This window comes from Carya illinoinensis, chromosome 3 (genome assembly GCF_018687715.1).
Source record: "Carya illinoinensis cultivar Pawnee chromosome 3, C.illinoinensisPawnee_v1, whole genome shotgun sequence".
Taxonomy (NCBI): Eukaryota; Viridiplantae; Streptophyta; class Magnoliopsida; order Fagales; family Juglandaceae; genus Carya; species Carya illinoinensis.
In genome coordinates, this window is record NC_056754.1 from 17,106,475 (window position 1) to 17,129,128 (window position 22,654).

At 32.9% G+C, this 22,654-nt stretch overlaps 3 protein-coding genes across 5 annotated transcripts; 1 reads left to right on the top strand and 2 right to left on the bottom strand.

Moving 5' to 3' along the window:
* The first annotated feature begins 246 nt into the window (after positions 1–246).
* LOC122303518 lies at positions 247–3,085 on the top strand. Its single transcript, XM_043115332.1, has 5 exons — positions 247–651; positions 1,363–1,521; positions 1,947–2,054; positions 2,474–2,551; positions 2,781–3,085. The coding sequence occupies exons 1-5, from the start codon at positions 321–323 to the stop codon at positions 2,834–2,836; spliced, it is 732 nt and encodes a 243-aa protein (XP_042971266.1). The 5' UTR covers positions 247–320; the 3' UTR covers positions 2,837–3,085.
* A 792-nt stretch (positions 3,086–3,877) lies between these two features.
* On the bottom strand, positions 3,878–11,172 carry LOC122303520 (iron-sulfur assembly protein IscA, chloroplastic-like). The gene is made up of 3 exons (XM_043115336.1): positions 10,946–11,172; positions 8,306–8,524; positions 3,878–4,148 (listed from the first exon to the last, which is right to left on the bottom strand). Exons 1-3 carry the CDS (start codon positions 11,103–11,105, stop codon positions 4,006–4,008), a joined length of 522 nt encoding a protein of 173 aa, XP_042971270.1. The 5' UTR covers positions 11,106–11,172; the 3' UTR covers positions 3,878–4,005.
* A 378-nt stretch (positions 11,173–11,550) lies between these two features.
* Positions 11,551–15,725, bottom strand: LOC122303519 (ras-related protein Rab7-like). Of its 3 annotated transcripts, XM_043115334.1 has the most exons (8): positions 14,614–15,717; positions 14,340–14,418; positions 14,135–14,161; positions 13,652–13,751; positions 13,391–13,537; positions 12,244–12,324; positions 12,008–12,159; positions 11,551–11,892 (listed from the first exon to the last, which is right to left on the bottom strand). In XM_043115334.1, the coding sequence occupies exons 2-8, from the start codon at positions 14,399–14,401 to the stop codon at positions 11,829–11,831; spliced, it is 633 nt and encodes a 210-aa protein (XP_042971268.1). In that variant the 5' UTR covers positions 14,402–14,418; positions 14,614–15,717; the 3' UTR covers positions 11,551–11,828. The 3 variants fall into 3 exon arrangements, with proteins under 3 accessions (XP_042971268.1, XP_042971269.1, XP_042971267.1); XM_043115335.1 differs by having other exon boundaries at positions 12,244–12,320; positions 14,340–15,725; XM_043115333.1 differs by having other exon boundaries at positions 14,340–15,714.
* Between the last annotated feature and the right edge of the window lie 6,929 nt (positions 15,726–22,654).

The following is a 22,654-nucleotide window of genomic DNA, read 5'->3' on the forward strand; positions in this document are numbered from 1 at the left end:
CAAAGGTTAGCTAGGAAGCTTCATCCGATCCCTTATTCCCTTCCCTTTATTGTTCAAAGTGATTCGGGTTTATTAATTAATATATTCAAAGTGGCCGTTCTTGACTAGACCAAGAACTCCTTCGAATGTGGTTCTTTTCGTTCTTGCAAAGTTAATAGTGGAGAATCTTAAACAAAGTAAATGATCCCTTGGGGCATGAAGAACCTAGCTGGCTTATAAGCAAAAACATATAGAATGAATAGCACCTTGATCTTCCAGCTAAAAATACTCCCTAAATTGAGGAAAAAGAACTTCCTTCATTCTTGACACAAATTATCAGAATGAATAGGGAGGATCAAGTTCTCGACCCAGAGCAGCAGAAAAAGGGTACCTGGGGACGGGAAGACATTAGCGGCAACATTAAAGGCAAAGACGACAGCGTTACAACGTATAGCCCTATCCATCCACGAGAAGAGCAACGCATTAAGGGTAGTGTTCTTGGAGGGGACAACATCGGAAGAGAAACAAGAGACATGAGAGATCCCATCCCTACAAAGATGAGCACAAACAGCACTCCAATATATGCAAGTTCAGTACCGACGTTTCCGGGTCAAGAGCAGCAGCCAAAAGCAGATATTGCTCTCAGGCAGGAGGAAGATCACAAGAGAAATGGTATGGGTATAGTTTATTAATACTTGATCGAACTTAAGATTTATTTCTATAATTAAGTTATATATATATTGATCATCTTAATAATTACATTTATTACTCAATATATATAATATGCATAGCATTCATGATCGATCTATATATGATCTAGACTAACTTAATTATAAGCAAAAATATGGAAAATCCACAAGATTATGGTTTTTTTTTTTTTTCTCTTCATACTGAATGTCTATGACATGCAATTGTATTATTATTATTATTATTATTATTATTATTATTATTATTATTATTATTATTATTATTATTATTATATATTTTCTCTTTTCTATTTTCCTTAATTTAAGTACGAAACCGCACCCTGTTTTATTGATTTTAACGAGAGGGTTGAGCTTCTACCGCATGTTATAAACACGTCATGTCTTAACGTCTATATATAGTTAATTTTCTCTCTGCGTTGTCTTTTTTCTTTTTTTCTTCCCTTTTTTTATCATCCTGTATTTTAACTGTTTAGCATGTCATGTAATTAAGCTACAAATTTGATATTTTCCTTATCAATAGTGTAGCTCAAAGCTACAAATTTTGTTAATAGCTAATCCGTTGCAAGTGAGTTTTGTATCTGATAGTTAAAAGTAGGATATATTTTAGATATAGATAAGCCGGTGAGGATGCTCTAATAAAGCTAGGTATGCTAAATTAATTCGCTTGGGCATGCAGTAGATGTGTCGTCAAAAGAGCAACCTGCAAAGAGTTCTGATGGGTTAAAAGAAAATATCGAGTTGATAAAAGAACAGCCACCAAAACATGAAGCTGATGATCTTCGCAACAGCGAGAGACCTCGCAACACCAATATCGAACTCCCCGTGCAAAAAGAAGGTAGATTGCGAGATCAATTCCATTTTTTTTATTAAATATACTAATTAATATTTTTTTGGTTATTTTTTTATACTATGAAAACCTCATATATAAATATATACAAAATTCTACAAAATTAGACATATATATATAAACAAAGAACAAATATATATATATATATATATATGAACATAAATTATATAAAGGATTGCATATATATATATGAATGACTTCTTCCTTATATTACTTAGTTTTTGTTTTTGAATATTCTGAATAACATGATTTCTTTTGTTAATTTCGTGGACAAGAAAACTAATTAAATAGTAAACATAAAAAGTAGCCAATAATTTATTGTCCTTTACATAAAATAAATAAATAAATAAATAATTAGTACACTTTCCAACGACAGAAATATGACCATCATGTGCAAATTATCGGACATGCAGATCATCATCCGTTGAAAGAGCAGCAGAATAGCTTTAACTTTCCTGCACGAGAAAATTCTACTCATGACAAGAAGGACAACGCGAATATACCCGAAGGGATCCCGATTGGTAATATTTGTTTATTTATTTATATTATATGTGATAATATATATATATATATATATAACCACGTGGTTTCCTTCTCCCTCGTTTCTCCCAAATTTTATTAAAACTGTTCTTAAAAGAATGGATTAGAATACTAGAGACAGAGGAATACGAAATTAAAATATTTAATGAATATTTAATATTTTTTAAAAGATCTACGTATACGTACGTGAACATATAAAAATAACGCTGTCAAGGGATCACACTACGCCGTGTCCGACTCTTTCTAGCTCTAAACTCTATAAAAATTTTAATTTAAGAACGTTATTAGATCCCTATATATAGAATTGCACTCCAAAAATAATCGAAACAATGTAGTTGGTCAGTCTAGCATGCATCATGATAGAAGCCTCAGCTAGAAAATGAGTACTTCCAATATGCAGGAGATCGTGAAGGGTTGCCGCAGCCCGTGAATCTGGCCGTCCTCATTCAACCACCAACGTCCAACGAAAACAAGAATGGTACGTCAATAATACTGAGTTCCAATGAACTTTTAATTATATATATTTGGTGATAGAACTTTTTTCATTTCATAACATGGTATTAGAGAGAGAGTTTTATAATAATTAATGATACTAAAGTCACAGTTTTGTGAATCTCTCTCTTTCTTTTAAGAAAAAGAAAACAGAAATATGTGAATATGATGTTGGTTTTAAACTGGTTTTAACTTTGAACCCAATCAATGCTCAGGAAAGATTGAAGTAGACGTTAAAGTCAGCATTTGCTGCCGATGTTCAATATTATAAATCAACATCTTCAGAGCCAATGGTGGATCAGACGCATCGATTTCAGGAATGGGTTTGAGTAATTGACAGTTGCTGCAGAAGGAACAGTTGTGGATAATTATTGAACGAAGAATGTCAATATTATCACTATCTCCCTTCAAATGGGTATTATGATGTTAAACATTGAATATCGCTACCATTTCTTAGTTGGGGTGTATCGATCAAGGGTGTTTGTTTCTGCTTTCTCTTATGATTTATAAAATTTCCATCTTTCCTGCCCTTCTTTTTTTTTTTTTTTTTTTTTTTTTTTTTTTTTTTGGTTTTTCCGACAGAGGTCTAGCAACAGAAGGCTTGAGCAATTTCGACCCTCATCAAGATGATTAAGAGCTTTTTATAACTTCCTTTCTCCATTTAGAAGGAAAATGAAAATCAGTTTCAGTCTAAATATCTTTTGAACACACGAGTGAAATGAAAATGATCCAGTTCTATTTTGGATCATCGTGGCTACACAGGATCTCACTGGGCTAAATTCAACGTAAAGAAATGGTGACTTAAACCTTGAGGTCAAGGACCAAGAAGACCAAAATTAACTATTCACTCCAACTCTTCGACAGCTCACATGAAAAAATAGGCATTTGGGATTGATTCAGATATAGCACATGAAGACCAACAAACGATGGAAGCAGAACGTGTGAGCACTAGTTTTTGTAAAGGAAATGTCACCAGGAGAACAAATGGTACCAGCACAGCTACTATTTCCTAAATGATTGATTAAGAAATAGAGATACTGCTGCCATATATATATATAGCACCTAAAATAATGGGAATGAAAGTAGTTCTGCATAATTTAGCATTAACAATTACATCAAGAGTAAAATTAAAAAGTAAACAAATGATACGTATGGTAAACATGGACTTTTAAAGCTTTGATGAACTACCATTCCTATAAAGCACACCTAAATTGCGGTTTGGCTAGATGCAATCAGTTTTAAAATGTGAAGCAGCATATGGAAATATGATACGCACTGGAAATTAAAATCAATTTATGGGAAGCCTTAGGAAGAGAGAACAAAAACAAAAGCTATTATTATTCATTACAGGCTATTTCATCCATTGTAGAAAGTTGATTGCCAATTTTACAGTCATGGTGTAATCTATTTACTCTCATTTCAGTTGTTTTACACATAGTTTCACATCTCAGCTGCAAAGGATTTACCACAACCGCATGTTTGTGTAGCATTTGGGTTCTTGAAGGAGAAGCCTCCACCAATTAGAGCATCACTATAGTCCAACTGCATCCCGAATAAGAAAAGAAGGCTCTTTGGATCACAAACTGCCACAAAAAGAAATATAACCAGTGAAAATGAAATTATATATTTAAAACAACTACATTAGAAAGATTAAGAACTGTCACGTAATCTAGTGCTTGTAGAGGCATTTGGGTATTTGTTATGGACCTCGGTAAATTACGAAGCAGGATTGTAAAAGAAGATGACAATTGCAAAGGAAATGGGTTGAATCTTATTTACTGAAATTTATATGTCCATACATTCATCACTCCAGGAATTCATTCGAGGCAATTCCTAAACCTCCCAAGGAAAGTTCCAGAGATTACAATTCAGAATAATCTTCCCTCTTTCTTTCCTCTCCTATTTATATGAATATACCAAATCGATAACAACCCTCCAACAGACTCCACTGCTAACACTGCCGTGCTACATGACACGTGGGATAGACTAACAACCAGCAAGGATAAAACGCAAAGCTTCAATAAAAGTAAAACTCCACTGCATAGCGTCCCCATCCTTTTTGTTGTCTTCACCCCTTCATTCTTTGCTCATGGTTGACCTCGCTCATCACACCCCAAGCTCCTGACAGTATTTGGTATGTGCAGACAGTTTGGTATGTGTTGAGGGAATCACCCGAACCATGTCACATGACAGGGTTAACTCTATTCATGACTCAGGTGTTCTGCATGAAAGACGCCAACTTCACGGATATTAAACTTGGCAATAAGGCCATATTGTTATGGCAATTGGCATTGCTAACAATGAAAAAATAATTAAAACTCAAGTTGGTGCATGCTTATTGGAATAGAACCCAATTACTCATCAATCAATATTAATCATCGATGATATCCTGTAAAAACCTCCCATGGTAATCCAGTTTGGCAACATTAACAGGATACGGATAAGGACATTAAGACTAGTGTTGGCCCAGGTGTCATCAAGGATTGAAATGGTTAAATGACAAATAACCAGCAACAATGGTGAGTGCTTGCAATTCATCTTCAGGGCATGTTTGGATGCTTAAAGTATCTCAAAATTTTGTGAATAGTAGTGAAAATGTTTTATTGGATTTTAAAAAAATATGAGAGAAACAGTTGAATAAAAATGAATAGATAAAATTAGAAAGTTGTTTAAATATACTTTTTTAATATTATTTATGTTTGAAGTTTGTAAAAGTTGTATTGATTTGATGTTTGAGTAATGATTAGATAATAATTAGATGAAAAATTTGAAATTGAAAAGTGTTTTGTGTTTGAGTGATGTTTGGGAATGAAGTTATAAGGAATTTTGGAAATTTTCATGTTTGCCAAGTATGCCAGCAAAATACAAAAAGAACCTGTCTGCGAAATTGCAAACCTGTCTTCTTTTTATACATGAATTGCAAACAGGTTCTTTGTTGAGATTTACAGGAAACTGAAGACTAACAGATTTTTTTTATATAAGTATATATTAATATATTGAGAACATGTATTCCCAGAAATCAGCTCCATGGACCAACGGTATCAGATCCATAGATTCCTATCAGCATTTTTTTTTTTTTTTTTTTTGATAAGTTAGATTCCTATCAGCGTACGAAACATAGAATCACTCTTGGTGCTATTCCCCAGGTTCAGCCGAGTCCGTTATTCTCAATCATATTTTTTGGCATCATCCACCTCAAAGTACAAGTTTGCAACTCTTATAAGTGTGCAGACATCATTTTTCTATTGATAATGTTAGTAGATCTCGACAGTTGGCTAACACTTTGGGGTGTAAGGTAGCCACTCTTCCTATGACATATCTGGGTCTACCGCTGGGGGCGGCTTCACGTGCCATAACTATATGGGATACAGTTATTGAGAAAATAGAGAGAAGATTGGCTAGATGGAAGAGACTGTACTTATCGAAAGGAGGCCAAGTGACCCTGATAAAGAGTACTCTTTCTAACTTACCCACTTACTTCCTGTCTCTTTTTACAATTCCAGCTTCTGTGGCGGCACGGATTGAAAAATTGTATCGGGATTTCCTTTGGAGTGGTTTGGGGGATGAATTCAAGTTTCACCTAATCAACTAGGATACAGTTTGCAGACCAATTTCTTCAAGTGGTTTGGGGATAAAGAACTTGAGAAAGTTCAATCGGGCACTCCTAGGGAAATGGTTTTGGAGATATAATTGGAGCCAGAAGCATTATGGAAAGCAGTAGTTCATAGTAAATATGGCAGCCTATGGGGGGATGGTGTACTAGAGAAAGGAATGGGCCGTATGGAGTGGGGATCTGGAAGCAAATAAGAAGAGGATGGAGGTTGTTTGCCAACCATATTAAACTTTTGGTGGGGGAGGGCACACGTATAAGATTTTGGAGGGACATTTGGTGTGGGGAGGAGACACTGAAGGATGCTTTTCCTTTTGTATATCAAGTGGCGTGCGATCAAGAAGCTTCGGTCGCGGATCTTTTGATTCGCTCAGGGGATCATGTACACTGGAACATCACTTTTTATAGAACAGCACATGATTGGGAAGTTAACAGTTTCGTAGATTTTTTTAACCTAGTGTACTCTATGAAGCCGAATGGATTGCATGAAGATAAGCTGTGGTAGAAACATACGGGTAAGGGTATTTTCTCGGTTCGCTCTTATTATAAGGCCCTTACAGATATACCGAATGTTCCGTTTCCATGGAGAAGATTGTGGAGGAATAAGGCGCCGCCCAAAACACTTTTCTTCATCTGGACAGCAGCCCTGGGTAAGATTCTGACCACCGATAATCTGCGGAAGCGGAGGGTAATCATTACTGATTGGTGCTGTATGTGTAAGAAAGCTAGTGAGTCAGTGAATCATCTCCTGCTACACTGTGAGACAGCTAGAGCATTGTGGTGTGAAGTATTCCGTCGAGTAGGGTTGAATTGGGTGATGTCGAAGTCAATTGTTGAACTATTAGCCAGTTGGGCGATGCCAGGGGGAGATCTACATATCAAAGCTGTGTGGAAGATGGTACCTATCTGCATTATGTGGTGCATTTGGCAAGAGCAAAATGAATGAACATTTGAAGATAAGGAGAGGACATTTGAGGAGCTTTGTATCTTATTTTTCAGCACTTTATTTCTATGGTCTCTAGCTATAGACTTTAATGGCCTAAATGTACACGAGTTTCTAGTGACTTCTATAGCCACCTAGATAGGTCTTATCTCTTGTATACCTTCTTGTGTACTTGGGCTACGCCTATTATTATTAATACTACCGTTTACTTATCAAAAAAAGAATCTTCCGAACAATTAGCAATTGGATTTGACTTTTTATCACACAAACAAGATAATACTATCATGAGTTTGCTATCTACAAGTCAGGTGTGTAACACACCACTTACTGTGAGATCTATTGTATTACAATCCAGCTTATGATTATAGTATAAGTTACTATTTGAAAAATCTGCCAGAAATTGCGATCAATGATAACACATTTACAGTAGCTAATTAGTTATTGAAATACCAATCCTTAAAGATCATATAAACTAGCAAATGATGGGAAAGAGTGTGAGGATTTTCTTTTTGGGTTATAGTTCGCAGATTGACTATGATAATTCAAACATTTTGTCGCCTGTAAGTGCTGCACCGTCATTTTCACCATCTTTTTCTGTTACGTTACTTTCACTGTCAAGCCTTTGACATTTTAATTATTTGTACTTAGATTTTTTATTTTTTTTTCTATATGTGAATATTCTTGAGTAAACCATTTCCACTGTCAAGTCTTTGACTCTATAATTATATTCTTACATAAATATTAAAGTTAGATGTAAAAGAAAATGATCAAAAGGCAGAAGTAAAAGAAAATGATCAAAAGGCAGAAGCGCTCATCACACAATTTCCTTTTAAAATTGACTCCACTTCAGATATTTCTCTGCTCCATTTTTCTTTTGTATTCTATCATTTTTCTCTTCCTTCTGCTCATATAAAACCTTCACCTATCATCCTAAACCTCCCTTGTAATATTATTTCCGTAATAATTAAAATTCAAACAGGACCTAACAATTGCCTGTGGTTTAGATCACACTACACACTCAGCATGCCAGTTTTGGAATACACTCCCTCACTTTCATGGACTATTGCCTATCTGTCTACCAACAAAGAATCCACAAAGGGTGACACCACTTAGCTATAAATAATATTAAAAATTGTATAAAGTGTACATCCTAACACAAGCAAACATATACAATTATGATGACTTACCAATCACAAAACCATTATATTCGATGATCGAATCGTCTGATCGTGTATTTGATATATTTTCAAACTCCATTGTATAAGACATGCCAGAGCATCCACCCTGCTTGACACCAATTCTCAAGCACAAATCTTCAGTACGCTCAAGCCTCATCTTATTCAAGTGCTTCAACGCATTATCTGTAAGCAAAATTGCTGGTGTGACGCCCTCAGATGCTGGTGCAGCTGAAAAATAGAGGAAGTTTATATGGCTATGGTCATATACTCAACAAATCTGAACTTTAAAAAATAATTACAATGCCGACTGCTTTCCCAAGTATCAAGTGAAACCTCAGGAAATGAAAGATTGATGCAGCTACTCTTAATTCATCAACTGCTGTTGAAGGAAGATAAATTACATGAACTACATAGGATTACATACCATGAACTAGCAAAATGAATCATTCTCAGGTTTAAAGCATCTCAAACAAGTTGTTTTGCTAATAATCATTTTTTTTTTATCAATAAACAAAATTTTATTGAGCATAAAGTAGACAAAGGCCCAAGTATATATAGGATATATACAAGAGTGTCGCCTATGCATGCTAGCATAGCAATACAAGGAAGTCATGAAAAGTTATGCAGCTTATGCCATTAAAATCAATTACAATCAATCATTGAGTAAAGTCTTGAAAAATAAACTTCTAAGCTCTTTCATTGACCGCTCCCGATCAAAGCTTCTTGCATTCCTCTCCCTCCAAATACACCACCAAAGATAAACTGGGACCATCTTCCACACAGTTGCAATCAAAAGGTTGTACTAGATACCTCGCCAAGAAGCTACGAGGTCGATTACCCTTTTCGGCATCACCCAAGCTAATCCCACCCTGGCAAAGAAGTCATTCCAAAGGGTCGTAGCAATGTCACAATGAAGTAATACATGAACTACAGATTCTCCACTCTTTTGCACAATACAGCACCAATCCATGACTATGTTGTGGCAATTCCGTAGGTTGTGTCTATTATGAGTATCCTCCCTAATGAAGCCATCCATACAAAAAAGTTTGCCTTCAGGGGTGCTTTTGTCTTCCAAATACTCTCTTCCATGGAAATAGATTTGTATTATGTGATCATGGCACGATAGTAGGATTGGATTGTAAACTTCTCTTTCTTAGAAGGGCACCAAAAGACCATCTTCAGCTCCCCTCCTTATATGGGTAGAGTACACTAGATCATAGAATTCCGAGAAAGCATCAACTTCCCAATCTTGTGCGTCTCTAAAGAATGTAACCTCCCATTGAGGAGTACCATTAGATAGGAGTAAGAGGTCCACAATTGAGGCTTCTTTCATTTTTGCTATGCCATAGAACTCTAGATAAGCTTCCTTGAGTATCCTATCACCACACCATTCATCATGCCAAAATTTAATTTTGGACCCATCACCCACCTCAAAACAGATATTTCTTGAATATGTGTCCCATCATCTTCTTATTCCCACCCCATATGGCCCAGTTACCTCATTTGAACACCATCCTCCCCATGGTTCACCATACTTCGATTCTATGACGGCTCTCCATAGTACTCCCCATTCATTGTGGTATCTCCATAGCCATTTGCCAAGCAAAGCTTTGTTAAAAGACTGCAAGTTCTGAATTCCCAAGACTCCTTCCGGGATAAGGGAGTACACCATGGCCCATTTTACCAGGTGGAATTTAAACTCATCGTTCAGCCAACCCCCCAACCCCCAACAAGAAATCCAAGTTTCTCCATGTGACAAGCCATAACATAGTGACCCTACCACCTCCGAATAAATACAACTTCTGAATAAATAAAACTTCTTTAACTAGCCAGTTTCCACTCCATTTTTTCAAGTACATCATCCCAAATAGATTTTGATTTGAATGCGGCACCCATAGGAAGACCCAAATATTTCATTGGCAGCTGTGATATCTTGCATTCCAAAATGCTAGACATGCTCTCCACATTCAGAACATACCCCATTGAAACTACTACTGATAATCATATAAATATGTGCAATCCTTTTGTGTGCTAAGAAAGGGTACACTTCATCATAAGACAATATGTTAACCTTTTAGCCTTGTGAATAACATGATCCTAAAATTGGCACCTTCCCATCATCCATGCAACCAAGAATAAAAAAAACTAAAAGAAAAGTATTTCATTTAGAGAAAAAAAATATTACATGTCAGATCTTGTTACCATTAAGGTTTTTGTCATAAGCCCAAAAGGAGGTTGAATTTAGATAACTCCAAAACCCATTACAGGATTTAACTAACCAATAAAGGATTAATATTCTCTTGTAATTCAGCAAGGAGTCCTCTAATGTTGGGCATCTTCTAACATATTCTATACGATTTGCTACGTTTCAAGCATACGGGTCCCAATTACAAGTTTAATCACTCAAGGTGCTCCAAAGTATACATCTGGAACAAATAAAGGAAAAAAACGACAAGAGAAGAAAATAAATGACAATTTATAATTTCCCAGTTATTCACGCCATACCCAATAAGTCGAAAAAAGAATAAAATAAAAATCACATATTCTTTCAGATTAACTAACTTAAAGTCTAACGAAGTTACTAAAGAAAAGAAAAAATAGATCATTGAAAGTATACACAAAAATGTTTGGAAAAAAAAAAATGAGTACCTGAGACCGAAACTGCTCGAATTGAAATAGGTTTTCGACCGTTTACTTTTAATGGGGAATGTCGGAAAGAAACTGAATTTTGAGGTGAAGAGCTTGACGGGGGGTTTTGGGTTAGAGGAAGAAAAAAGGGGCAACGGGTTGTAATCGCAGAGAACGCCATCGGAGAGGACGGAGTAAGTTCTTTCTCCGTGCGTATGCGATATTTTTAGTTGGTCGGTACAGGAAAATAATCAGAAGATCTTGACCGTTGAAAAATCTCAAATAGTGTTTGTTTACCGTTGGCTGTTTTTTGAATGATATCAGGTTTATTTTTAAAAAATAAAAATTAATACTTATCGTTTTAAAATTTGAACTTACCAAAAAAGGGGCAACCCTTTAGCCAGCAAATTGTGTGAAATGATATCCAAACTGTATTCAATTAAGAAAAATATTTTATTTACAAAAAAATTACATAAAAATAAACTCACAAATTAATATAATTTGATATGATATGTGATATTGTAAAGTTACTTTTATTATAAAATAGATCTAAAATATTCTTTAAATTTACTTTATACAATCTTTTTGTATCTATATCAGTTCTCTTCAATTAATTCACACATTGCTCAGAAAACAATGATAATTTACAACTTTGCAGACAAACACGCATTAATGTTGATCGAGTACAAGAATTTGCAGGTTTTTATGTCACACCAACTTGGTCGCTTTGTCGATTAGCAGCATAATTACCATCTAAAAACTATACTGATATATATTAGAATATTTGAAAAGGATAAAACACCTCCTCCTATCACCTAAAAATTGGTAATAAAAACAACAGCAATAAAAGAATTATAACAGCAGTAGATGCTTGATAGAAGGATCCAATCCATGGAAACCAAGTTTAGCATGCACAAGATCCTCTCCGTTCAATATCTGATAAAGATTCTGAGAGACCCTGGAAGTAACTGCAAAATGAACGTACTGTAAGCTGTTGGAGAGGATAGCTAGCTATAAGTAATTGACTTTGTGACCAGAACTTACAGAGAATGAAGACATTAGTCCTCAGGTTTATAACTTTACCTGTCTAAATCCCATCCTTGTTCATTAGCTAGTGCAGCTCTAGCAACAAACAGAAATGCTTCATCAACGTTGTAGCCCTCTTTCGCTGAAGTCTCAAAGTAAGGTATATTTGCCCTGGAAGCACACCACTCCTTAGCTTGCCTTTCAGAAACCTGCACCGCTGGTTGCCTTAAATTATATGCCAAAAACAAATGCAACAAATGCAACAAATGTAAGGGATGCAATCATGTCCATACCACTCGGCTGTTTCCACCATCTTTGTCAATCTTATTTCCAAGTAATATAAAGGGAAAGTTGCCGGGTGCAGCCGGATCTACCTGGTGCAAAATTCAAATGAGAATCAGTGCACATCCTAATCAAATATGCTGCATGGTAAGAAAGAGTAAGAGAAGAATCTCAAGAGACAGAGCAACTAAAACATATATTGGATAATATTTGTTTTCCAAACACATCATGTAGCAGAAAATTACACAAGAGTTTAATGATGTAATCTTTTTCTGGTTAAAGATGATACCAATAATGATAAACCATGCAGTTTTACCCCAGAAAAAGTTGGCTCTCCACGGTATATGCATGTGCCCTCTTTTGATGTCACAGAATTTCATAGCGTCCTATTACTAGGTAGGATCTAATGTCACCCGACTCCTCACATACTAAAATCATATTCTACACAGGTGAAGAAGTAGCAAGTAGAGTATACTAGGCCTGTTGGACGAAGGTCAGAGATGGAGACATCGCAAACTGGTCTGCGGGCATCGCGATAAGTCCTCTGTCCTACTACAGGACAATCCCCACTCGTAGGAAAGGGGATGGCCCTAATGTTATGTTGGCAAAGCCAACTTCTTAGGTTGTGGGCGGAGAAGAGCGGACGTGGGGACTCAGCTCAGATCACAGCATAACTAAGAGAGCCATTCCATTTAGGGCGAGACAAATGGCGAGCACAAGCGATCTTGATGAGGAGATGTATAGTCACTAGTTGCATCTGCGATTCTAAAGAAAAAAAATCTGATTTTAGTAAGTGTTTGGTAGGATCTAATGTCACCTGACTCCTCATTAAAATCATGTTCTCTCGTTGCAGAATAATCAAGTCTTAAACTTCAAACCGTATTTAATCTACGAACACTGAATACCTCATACCTTAACATAAAAGATCATAATTCCTTTTTTACTAGTGAACAGAGTATAAGTCCTTTGCCATCTACCATTTCACACAACCTTCATTTGATATAAATTAATATGTTGAAGTATGCACATATAAATAATTTGCTTCTCGGGTATGCAAGATAAGAAGAAAGCTATAATTATACACTGAGCCAAGATAACAAGATCTTTTTAAAAATCACACAACACATGGAGAGACAATGAAGAGAGACATCATGATACCTGTTTAAGGAATTCTTCACGCCAAGTGTTCAGTGTTTCAAATGATTTATGTGCATTTACATCATATACAAGAACACAACATTCGGCCCCTCTATAAAATGCAGACCCTAGACTTTGAAACCTTTCCTGCCCTGCTGTATCCCAAATCTGCAAAACAATTACTTGAACCAATTTTACCAGAAAACTTACTATAATCCTCGGTTTAAATGGAGGAAAAGATCAAGAATAATGCTTGTCTTCGTGAAACCATTAGTTGTCTACCTGTAAAGTGACCAGTTTATCATCAATCTGTACTTCTTTTGTGACAAAATCAGCACCAATTGTAGCTTTATATCGTTGACTGAACTTGTTATAAACATATCTGATTAAGGAGTTAATGAATTACAGAATCTGCAGTGGATTCTAAAGGCACTAACTCAAATGTCGTACATGCAGGTGTCATAAGTGTGCCAGCGTATGTGTGTTCAATGTTAGGACATCATCAAAGCCCCCCCACCCTTTTCTCACCTCCACCTCCACCTCCACCTCCACCTCCATGCCCAACACCAACTCCATTCCCGTTATTATTATCACCAAGTCCATCACGATTTGGTTGAGAAAGTTAAGACGTTTGTGATAGCTCGTTTGCATAAATAAGAAAAGAAGAGACTGAAGATCAACACTAATATTTGGAACAAGAATTCGACCAGAAAATAAATTGTACTCAAAGCAAAAACAACCTACTAATATCATGTAAAAGGATACTGATTCATCAAAGATGTCTTTCCCACCCTGAATACCACCAACAAATAAAATTCATGATTTACTTTAGGAAGATTGTACGTGAAGTAATTATTCTTGTCGGTAAAGTACTAGATAACGAAGAACAGTTCTGGATCCATCCAACCATCCAAAGAGAATGTGAAAAGAGGGAGAAGAATCAAAACAAAGAAATCGTTCTAAATCATACCCACTATCACCAAGGACAATCACTTTTAGCAAGCTTCTTTTTCTGGTAGTACTCCCGTCCATCTGACCACCGCAAAATGCTTTCCAAAAAACCAACAACGGAGATCGAAAATGTTCAGAACGGCAAAATTTCTCTAAATCTAATATATGGTTCACAAAGATGACATGAGTAATTATGACGGCGATCAATAAATTTAAGGGATGGAGATTTTCAAGGCTGTTCTTGATCCTTCTCTATTCTTAAATGTCTTTTGTGGGTACTACTGCTTTTTTACCTCTTTTCCTCTACATCTCAATGGCGCCAAGTGAGAACCATGTGAACTTCCGCCAACCAAAACCAAACCCGCTATAGCTAGCAAAGCTGGTGCAGTCGTCGTCGTCGTCTTCATTATTATTTTTATTATTATTATTTTGCCAAGTTGCTGTCCTCGTAATCTGTTGTAATGATAGATGTGGTTGGCGAGAGTCGACAGGTTGTTCTGTTATCATCGTTAATAAGACCCCATTTGGTGGCGGCATTAGCAACATCCTTACAAATAATAATGTTATTATCACTATAATTATTTTGTTTTTATAATATAATAATATAATTAAATATTTTACTTATCAAATATATCAGGAAAAGTCTGAATGCAGGCCGCTCGCGTAAACAATTGCGTACCGATAACTGACGTGGAAAATGAGACGTTACGTTCCATTGAAGCAATGGAATGAGCCCACCATTTCATACTATGAAGGTAGAAATTTTCCAATTCATCAATGGGTTCTGTAACTTTCTTCTATCCAAAATCTCCCAAGCTTTAGAAAGATAAGGCCTTGAAGTTGCGGATTCATCGACAACATCTTCCTCATCTTTCTTCCCAAATCTTTGCAACCCAGAACGACTTAAGCCAGGCTTGAATTATCTTGTTCTGATAAAATAAAACCCTGATCCATCGCGTAAACTATTCTTAGAAACCATCATATACCAAAAATAAATAAAAAACCTAAACTAATATGTATTCGCTCTGCTCTTTCTCCCTGACTCACTCTCTTAAAGCTCTGATAAGGAAAATTTGGCGACAATTCTATGTAAAGAATGACTGAAGAGAATTCAAGATGGATCAAACAATCACCAAAGTAAGATATAGAATAGGTTCCTCTTCGAATCGAAAGAATAAATATCCCAAATACAAAAAGCACGGAAATTTAGTCACCGGATAAAAATCTGGGCAATAAATAGTTTTTTTAAAAACAAATATTAGAACTTAGTTTTGATTTCAAAAACTAATCCAACCGAATCAAAAACAGAATCAGATACCAAAAGCGTTTAGGTGCAAGTAACCCATCCCAAATCTCCAAATATGAAGCAGAAAAATGAGGGAGAGAGCGAGCTCGCTGTGAAGAAAGAGGAAATCCCACTCGGGCGTTGATGTTTTTTTTTTTTTTTAAATAATTCGACCTGCCACGTCAGCAGCGGTGCACTAATTGGTGCTCAACTTGCCTGTACGGATAAGTACTCATTATCTCAATTATGTTAAGAGTTTTGCTACATGCAAGCACAGTCGTATACTAATCTGTGTACTAATATCGATTTATTCATATTTAAAATTTAAATTAACATTTTTTTTCAATAAAATTTACTTTTTGAACAATCACATCACATTAATACACAGATTAATACACAATTGTGCTTGCAACTATATTTTTCCTTATGTTAATATCAATAACATTAAATGGTCTTATATATATAATTACCTCATTATTTATATAATATACATAATAAATATCAATTTATAAAATAAGATATAAGATATCCAATTCAATTATTAATTTAAATTTATTTGATGAAAAATAAATTAAACAGTTGATTAAACTATAATATAAATTAATAGTATTTAGTTTTTCTCAACTTATACCATTTTAAATTGATAGATTATATAAATAGCTCTGATCAGTCTGATCTACTTCACTCAAAAAAAGTTCCATGTATCATTAACTTTGGTAATTCATGAACCATGTTATGCTATGTTGTAAACATCAATATGACAGTCAACAAAGTGAAAGTTTTGTAGAAAATGGTTATAATTTGCCTAATGTGATGCATATAGAAGCCGGATATATAGAAATTACCAAACTTTTTGAGGCTCGTGTGAATAGGTTTTTTTTTTATATAGAAATAATCATTTTCGTAGTAAATAATTGTTTAATAATAAGGAGTTAAAAGAAATTTGATGATTCTTTAATCATTGGAGCAATTATATTTGCAGCAGTCACTGTGTGCATGCAAGCACCGTGCACTCTTTTTTTTTAAATAATTGTTTTAATCCTAAATTTTATTCTTTTTTAAAATTAACGTGCATCACATGCATAACTCATAATTATATCTACCAAATGAGGGCATGTTTATATAAATAAATATATTATATTCAGCTTTAGTTTTCAAGTTTTTATTAGTCTTTTTTAGGTTTGAGTATTGACTATTGAGAAGTATTGAGGTATATTGTGAATAGTAATGAAAAAGTACGTAAAAAGTAATAATAGAATATTAAATAATAATAAATAGTAATAAAAAGTAAGCGAAAGTAATAATAAAATAATAATTAGTAGTGGAATATATTAAGAAGTGTTAAAATACTCTGAACACCCAAATACACATAACTTATCTCTGTTTCTAGATAAGTAATACATAAACTTTTTCTTCTTTTTCTCTATACTAATTTATTCATCATGAACCTTATACCTTTTTTTATATTCATTTGTATGTGTTTATTTATATAATTAATTTGTTCGAAAGTCTATTTTATAAATATATATATATACATATATAAATATCTGCATATTGATCTAATCGTGGACCAATTATATGCGGGTAATTAGGCAATGGCACGTGGGCTAGCTTTCAATCCATGAGGTCAAGACAAGATGAGCTCGATCAGGTTGGACATCATTTGTGACCACACGGACCATGTCAAATATTCAAGTTTTTTAAGAGAATATGTATTGAGAGAGAGATTTTAAAATAAATTATTATTTATAATTTATTAAATCTATATATAATATTATTATCCAGTAATTCACACAGATTTATTAATTAATTAGGACTATGCAGCATCTCTCATGAGTTTTATGTCGGAAAATATTAAAAATATTGCACCATTAACTATTTAAAAGAAATTACAAATATTAATTATTAAATAGTTTTTAAATTATTTCAAACCATATAAATGAGTAAATAATATTTTATTTATAATTAATTATAGGTTTGACTGAATTTTGTGATGATCATGATTATCATGACGTTATTCGTATACTTTTATGTTGATCAGGACCGAAGTGGTCCTGCATGGTTTCCACGGTTTCATTTATCTATGGGCCAAGTATATGTATAGTACTTCACGAATCGTTGCTTTAGCGCCTAATTAATGGGATATATCGATGAAGACAACCAAATATTTTAATATTGTGACACAAAGAGTACTGTAGAGAGTGGACCAATTTTGTTGGATTGTCAATACATGTATATATATATATACACGGTATGGTTTTCTACAAGAATGGCACAGATCAAAGGTAGCAATACATGCGTAATAGAGGATTGAGATCGAACATCATCATCTATATATATATATATATATATATAATTGAAAAAGAAAATTCAATTCTGTCACAGATGTGACTTAATTCACTTAATTAAGGCCATGCACGCATCGAATGATCTTGGGACCCCACGAGATAACAAACATGAGAAGAAAGAAGATCGAGGACTAGGCTCATATAAATTTGGCAGCTCATTTGATCATCACCATCTCATTCTCACACGACGACTAAGACCATGCATATAGAAAACAAATTAACATGAGACTTTCATGACACTTCCAATTTCCACCTAATTCTACTTGAATATCATCTCTTTCCCCGAAAGTTTCGTGCAAGCCTGCCGCACATGCATATATTGTCTAGCTATCTGATGGTCTCATGCCTCGTACGTAACATCTATCTGAAACACACTCATAATTGTTGCAGCACTACTGATCATACTCTGTTATCTTCTGACTTCTCCTATATATATATATATATATATAATTGAGAATTAATTATGAATAATAATAAAAAATACATTAACTACAAAGAGATCTCATAAAATAAAATTTACAAATTAACTGACGTATATTAATATTATACTGCATTAAATTATAAAATTATTTTAATAGTAAAATAGATATAAAATATTATATAAATTTCTAAATGATAAGATATATTTACAGTGGTATCACTTATCACAAATAAAAAGTATAAAATTATATATAAAAAAGAAAAATATAGTTGCAAGTATAATTATATATTAATCTGTGCATCAATGTGATATGATTGGTCAAAAAATATATTTTATTAAAAATAATATTAATTTAAATTTTAAATATAAATGAATTAAATTAATATTTTTTTATAGCAAAAGTCACGTATAAAAGAGGCAGGAAGAGAATCTTCGATGGAGGCATACTTGATAGGTATGATAGGCGCCATCCTATATAGATAGTACTGCGGTCAGGTGAAGTTTCCTTGCTGCTTTCCAGCTTTAGTTCAACTTCAATGCTTTGAAAACATATATATGGAAGGGGCTGAATCTAGACATTTATGTAATATTGGAAAGTAGTACTACTTCTGATATCGATAAGGTCAAGTCTCCCACCATACGACACATTTCCTTGCACTTTCACGTATGTAGGTAGCACTTCGATGATCTTCTCCTAATTGACGGACGTTCAATGGGTCGGTATCAGAGGCTTAATTTCCATGTTGCTGCTTCACTCATTGTCGACATATATATACATACATATACATATATATGTATGTATATAAATGAATTCAACCCTAGCTAGCTGATTAGTGTCGTTCAACTTTAAACTAATGTCCTACTTTCATAAAACTTGAAAATTTGTAGCTTTTATTGACTTGTACACTAATTATTAACTAATTAAATAGACCGTAGCCGAGAATTGAGGATATTAATGGTGAGAGGTGCATGCATGTGTGCATGTCTAAATATACGTACGTACGTGGAGCCCACATGCAATAAATTAAAAAGAAATTATACGTACGTACATGGAGATAATTGTAAGCTGGAAGGGGAGGAAAAAGATCAAAAGTGGGAGAGAAAAATATCCTGCCCCACACTCCTATTATATATATATATATATAATTTATTTTTTATCATATTTTTATCCTTTTATGATATAATATTAAATAATAAATTTATAAATAAATTTTAATTATTTAATATGATAATATAAAATAATAAAAAGATGATAAATTGTATTACTGTGTCAGAGATAAGATAATGATACAACTTTCACTTTTGTACGATGAAGTTTTTTTAAAGTGTATAGCTTTAAAAGTGAGGCAATTGATAAAGTAGAGCCAGCTGGATTTATTCTGCATGCTTTTCCGGTCCCATTTAATCCAAAAAAATAAATAAATAATTTAATTTTTAATTTTATTATTAATTTCATTCTCTAACTAGCTAGCTTTTAATTTAGAGCGGACAAGTTAGTAGTACCGCTCATTGTTGCCGTTATGTATTCTTAGATTTTTTCGATTTTTTTATTTATTTAAATATTTTTAAAAAATAAAATAAAATACACCAAAATATTTAAAATTATTTTTTTATCATTAAATAAAAATTTACCGAACGATGAGAGTTGAACGGCCTAGATAGCTTTTTTCTTTAATTTATGGGCGGGCAAGTAAAGAGAGAATAAACTATAAAGCCATGCACCGACGTACAGCCGGCGGCTAGCTAGCTAGCTAGCTAGAATTAAAAGCGGTATATAATACTGCGAGAAAGTCTTATATTTTACTAATTAATATGTGATTTAAATAGAAAATTAAAAATGATATATATATGTATGTATGTACATGTGCATGCATCCGGGTTCAGATCATCATGTTCTATTTTGATAGATCTGAGCTTTAACGTCTTGTTGAAGCTAGCTAGTTTCATAGATGTAGTACGTAACTCAAGCGATTAATTTGTTTAATTGGGCGGGGATATAACATTAATTAATTAAATTGAAATGAATTATTAAATATTAGAGTGGAGTTCTGTTTAATTAGGGATAATTAATTAAGAATAATTCTTTATACAAAAGTAATGCATGATCAGTACTTGATGATCCGATCCGAGGGACAATATCTAATTAAAATCATCATGATTGTGTACCTAATTAGCTTTATAGTCTCCAATATTGTTAAAGGGGATCGGAGTCATTAATATTCAAAGGTTCAGGATCAAATAAAAAAAAAATCATCCAACATATCTTTCAATTTTAATTAAATAATTAATAAATATATATTTATATGATTGCAGGCTATAACAAATTAAATTAATTCTAAATTAATTAATTGAGTGATCGAGTAATTTGCATGCGCCCATGATCAGGTAGTACGTACTTTGTGATGATCATCACAACCCGTGCATAGCCACTAATTAATTAGTAACCGATTAGATTTTCTTAAACAGTTGGGTGCAACAATTAAAATGAATTTTATTTTAGAAAAATTTTACGTGTAATTATTTTTATTTACTTTTTTATGCACTCCATTGATATAATTAATTACGTCAATTTTTTTAATATAAAATAACTGTTTTGACCAATCACATTAGAAGAGTTTATAAAAAATACGTAAAAATAATTGTATGTTTAAGAGATGGTTATCTATATATGTTAGGGCATGCAATCTAATCCAAATTAATCTCCTAATTATGAGCTACTACTTATATGTTGAAGAAACTTAATTTTCTTAGTATTATTTATGGTATTTATTATAGAGTGTTAAAAGTTAATTTAAAACCTAAATCTATTTTAAAAAATTTAGGTGATAAAATTTTATTAATCCAAAATTTGATGCTAAAATTTAAATTCTAAAAATGATTTATTGAAAAGATGTTATTCCTCTTAATGAATGGCTATTGGAACATCATGAATCTCAACCTCCTAAATTTTTTTTTTATAAGATTAATATTGATTATATTCAATAATATATTCATGACTGAATTGTCAAGACAAGGTGTATATATAATATATATATATATATATATATAGTTTCAACCCAATAAATTAACAATAATTCTAATCAATTTTCAATTAATACTTTTGGAAAATTACAAACTTAAAAATAGTTATTAATTAACCTATTTATCCTAAAACTTTAATCATACAAAAAAGATAAATGTTAAAAGAGCGCGGGGGCACACACACATATATATGCCTGTGTGTGTATATATAATATATATGTCATACCTTATTGTCCTTTTTATTTATTTTTAATTAAAAGAAAGTTGTATTTAGATATAAGCACTATGACTACTGCGTTGGGATAAACCGCTAGTTATAATATGTGTTTTTATTTTTTAACCTTTTTTTTAATATATATATATTTTTAATAATTTTAAATATTTTTTTTTTAAATTTACAATATTATTAAAAAAATACTTACTTAATAATTAAGCAAAAGCAAGCCTTAAAAAAAAAAAAAAAATAGGCTCCCAACGGGAGCTACCAGCGGTGGCATGGCCAAAGCATTTCCCTTAGATATTATGTTGTGTTGTAATTTTTTTATATTTTAGGATGATGAATGGTATTGATACGTAAAGATCTTCAACTCAAGATTTTAAAAGACACATTAAATTAATTGAAATTTAATAATAATTGGAGGAATATTGCAAAAATATTTGAATACTATATACTCATGACGTGACGAGAAGACTTGGTCATAGATTTGTATAAAAATTCAAATTTGAAGTATCGTTGGATGAGATGAGATGTGTTTAAATAATAATAAAAATTTTGAATTAAGATGAAATTAAATAGTTTATAAAAAATATATATATATTTAGAGAGTGAGATGAGATGAGATAGTTTTTATTTTTAGAATTAAAAATATGTGTGAGTCCCACTATTTAAATTTTTAACCCAATTGTATATTGTTTATTACTGTTTACACTGTTTATTAGCAGATTTTATTGTTTATCACTATTTATTATTGTTTATTTAAATTGATATTTTTAAAATTTATAAATAAAATATAATATATCTAGATAAAAAAAATTGTAATACAGCACAGATGAGATGAAAAATTTTATATGTACTTAATTGGTATCCAAATTGAGAGTAAGGTTAAGTTGGAAATTTAAGTTTTAAGATATAATATTATTTTGAGAATTATTTATTAAATTTTGTATAAAAATTTTAAAAAATATAATAATAAAATAAAAATTTTTAATTTGAAATGAGAATATCTGATTACCGAACCGAACCGAACCGAACCTAATAA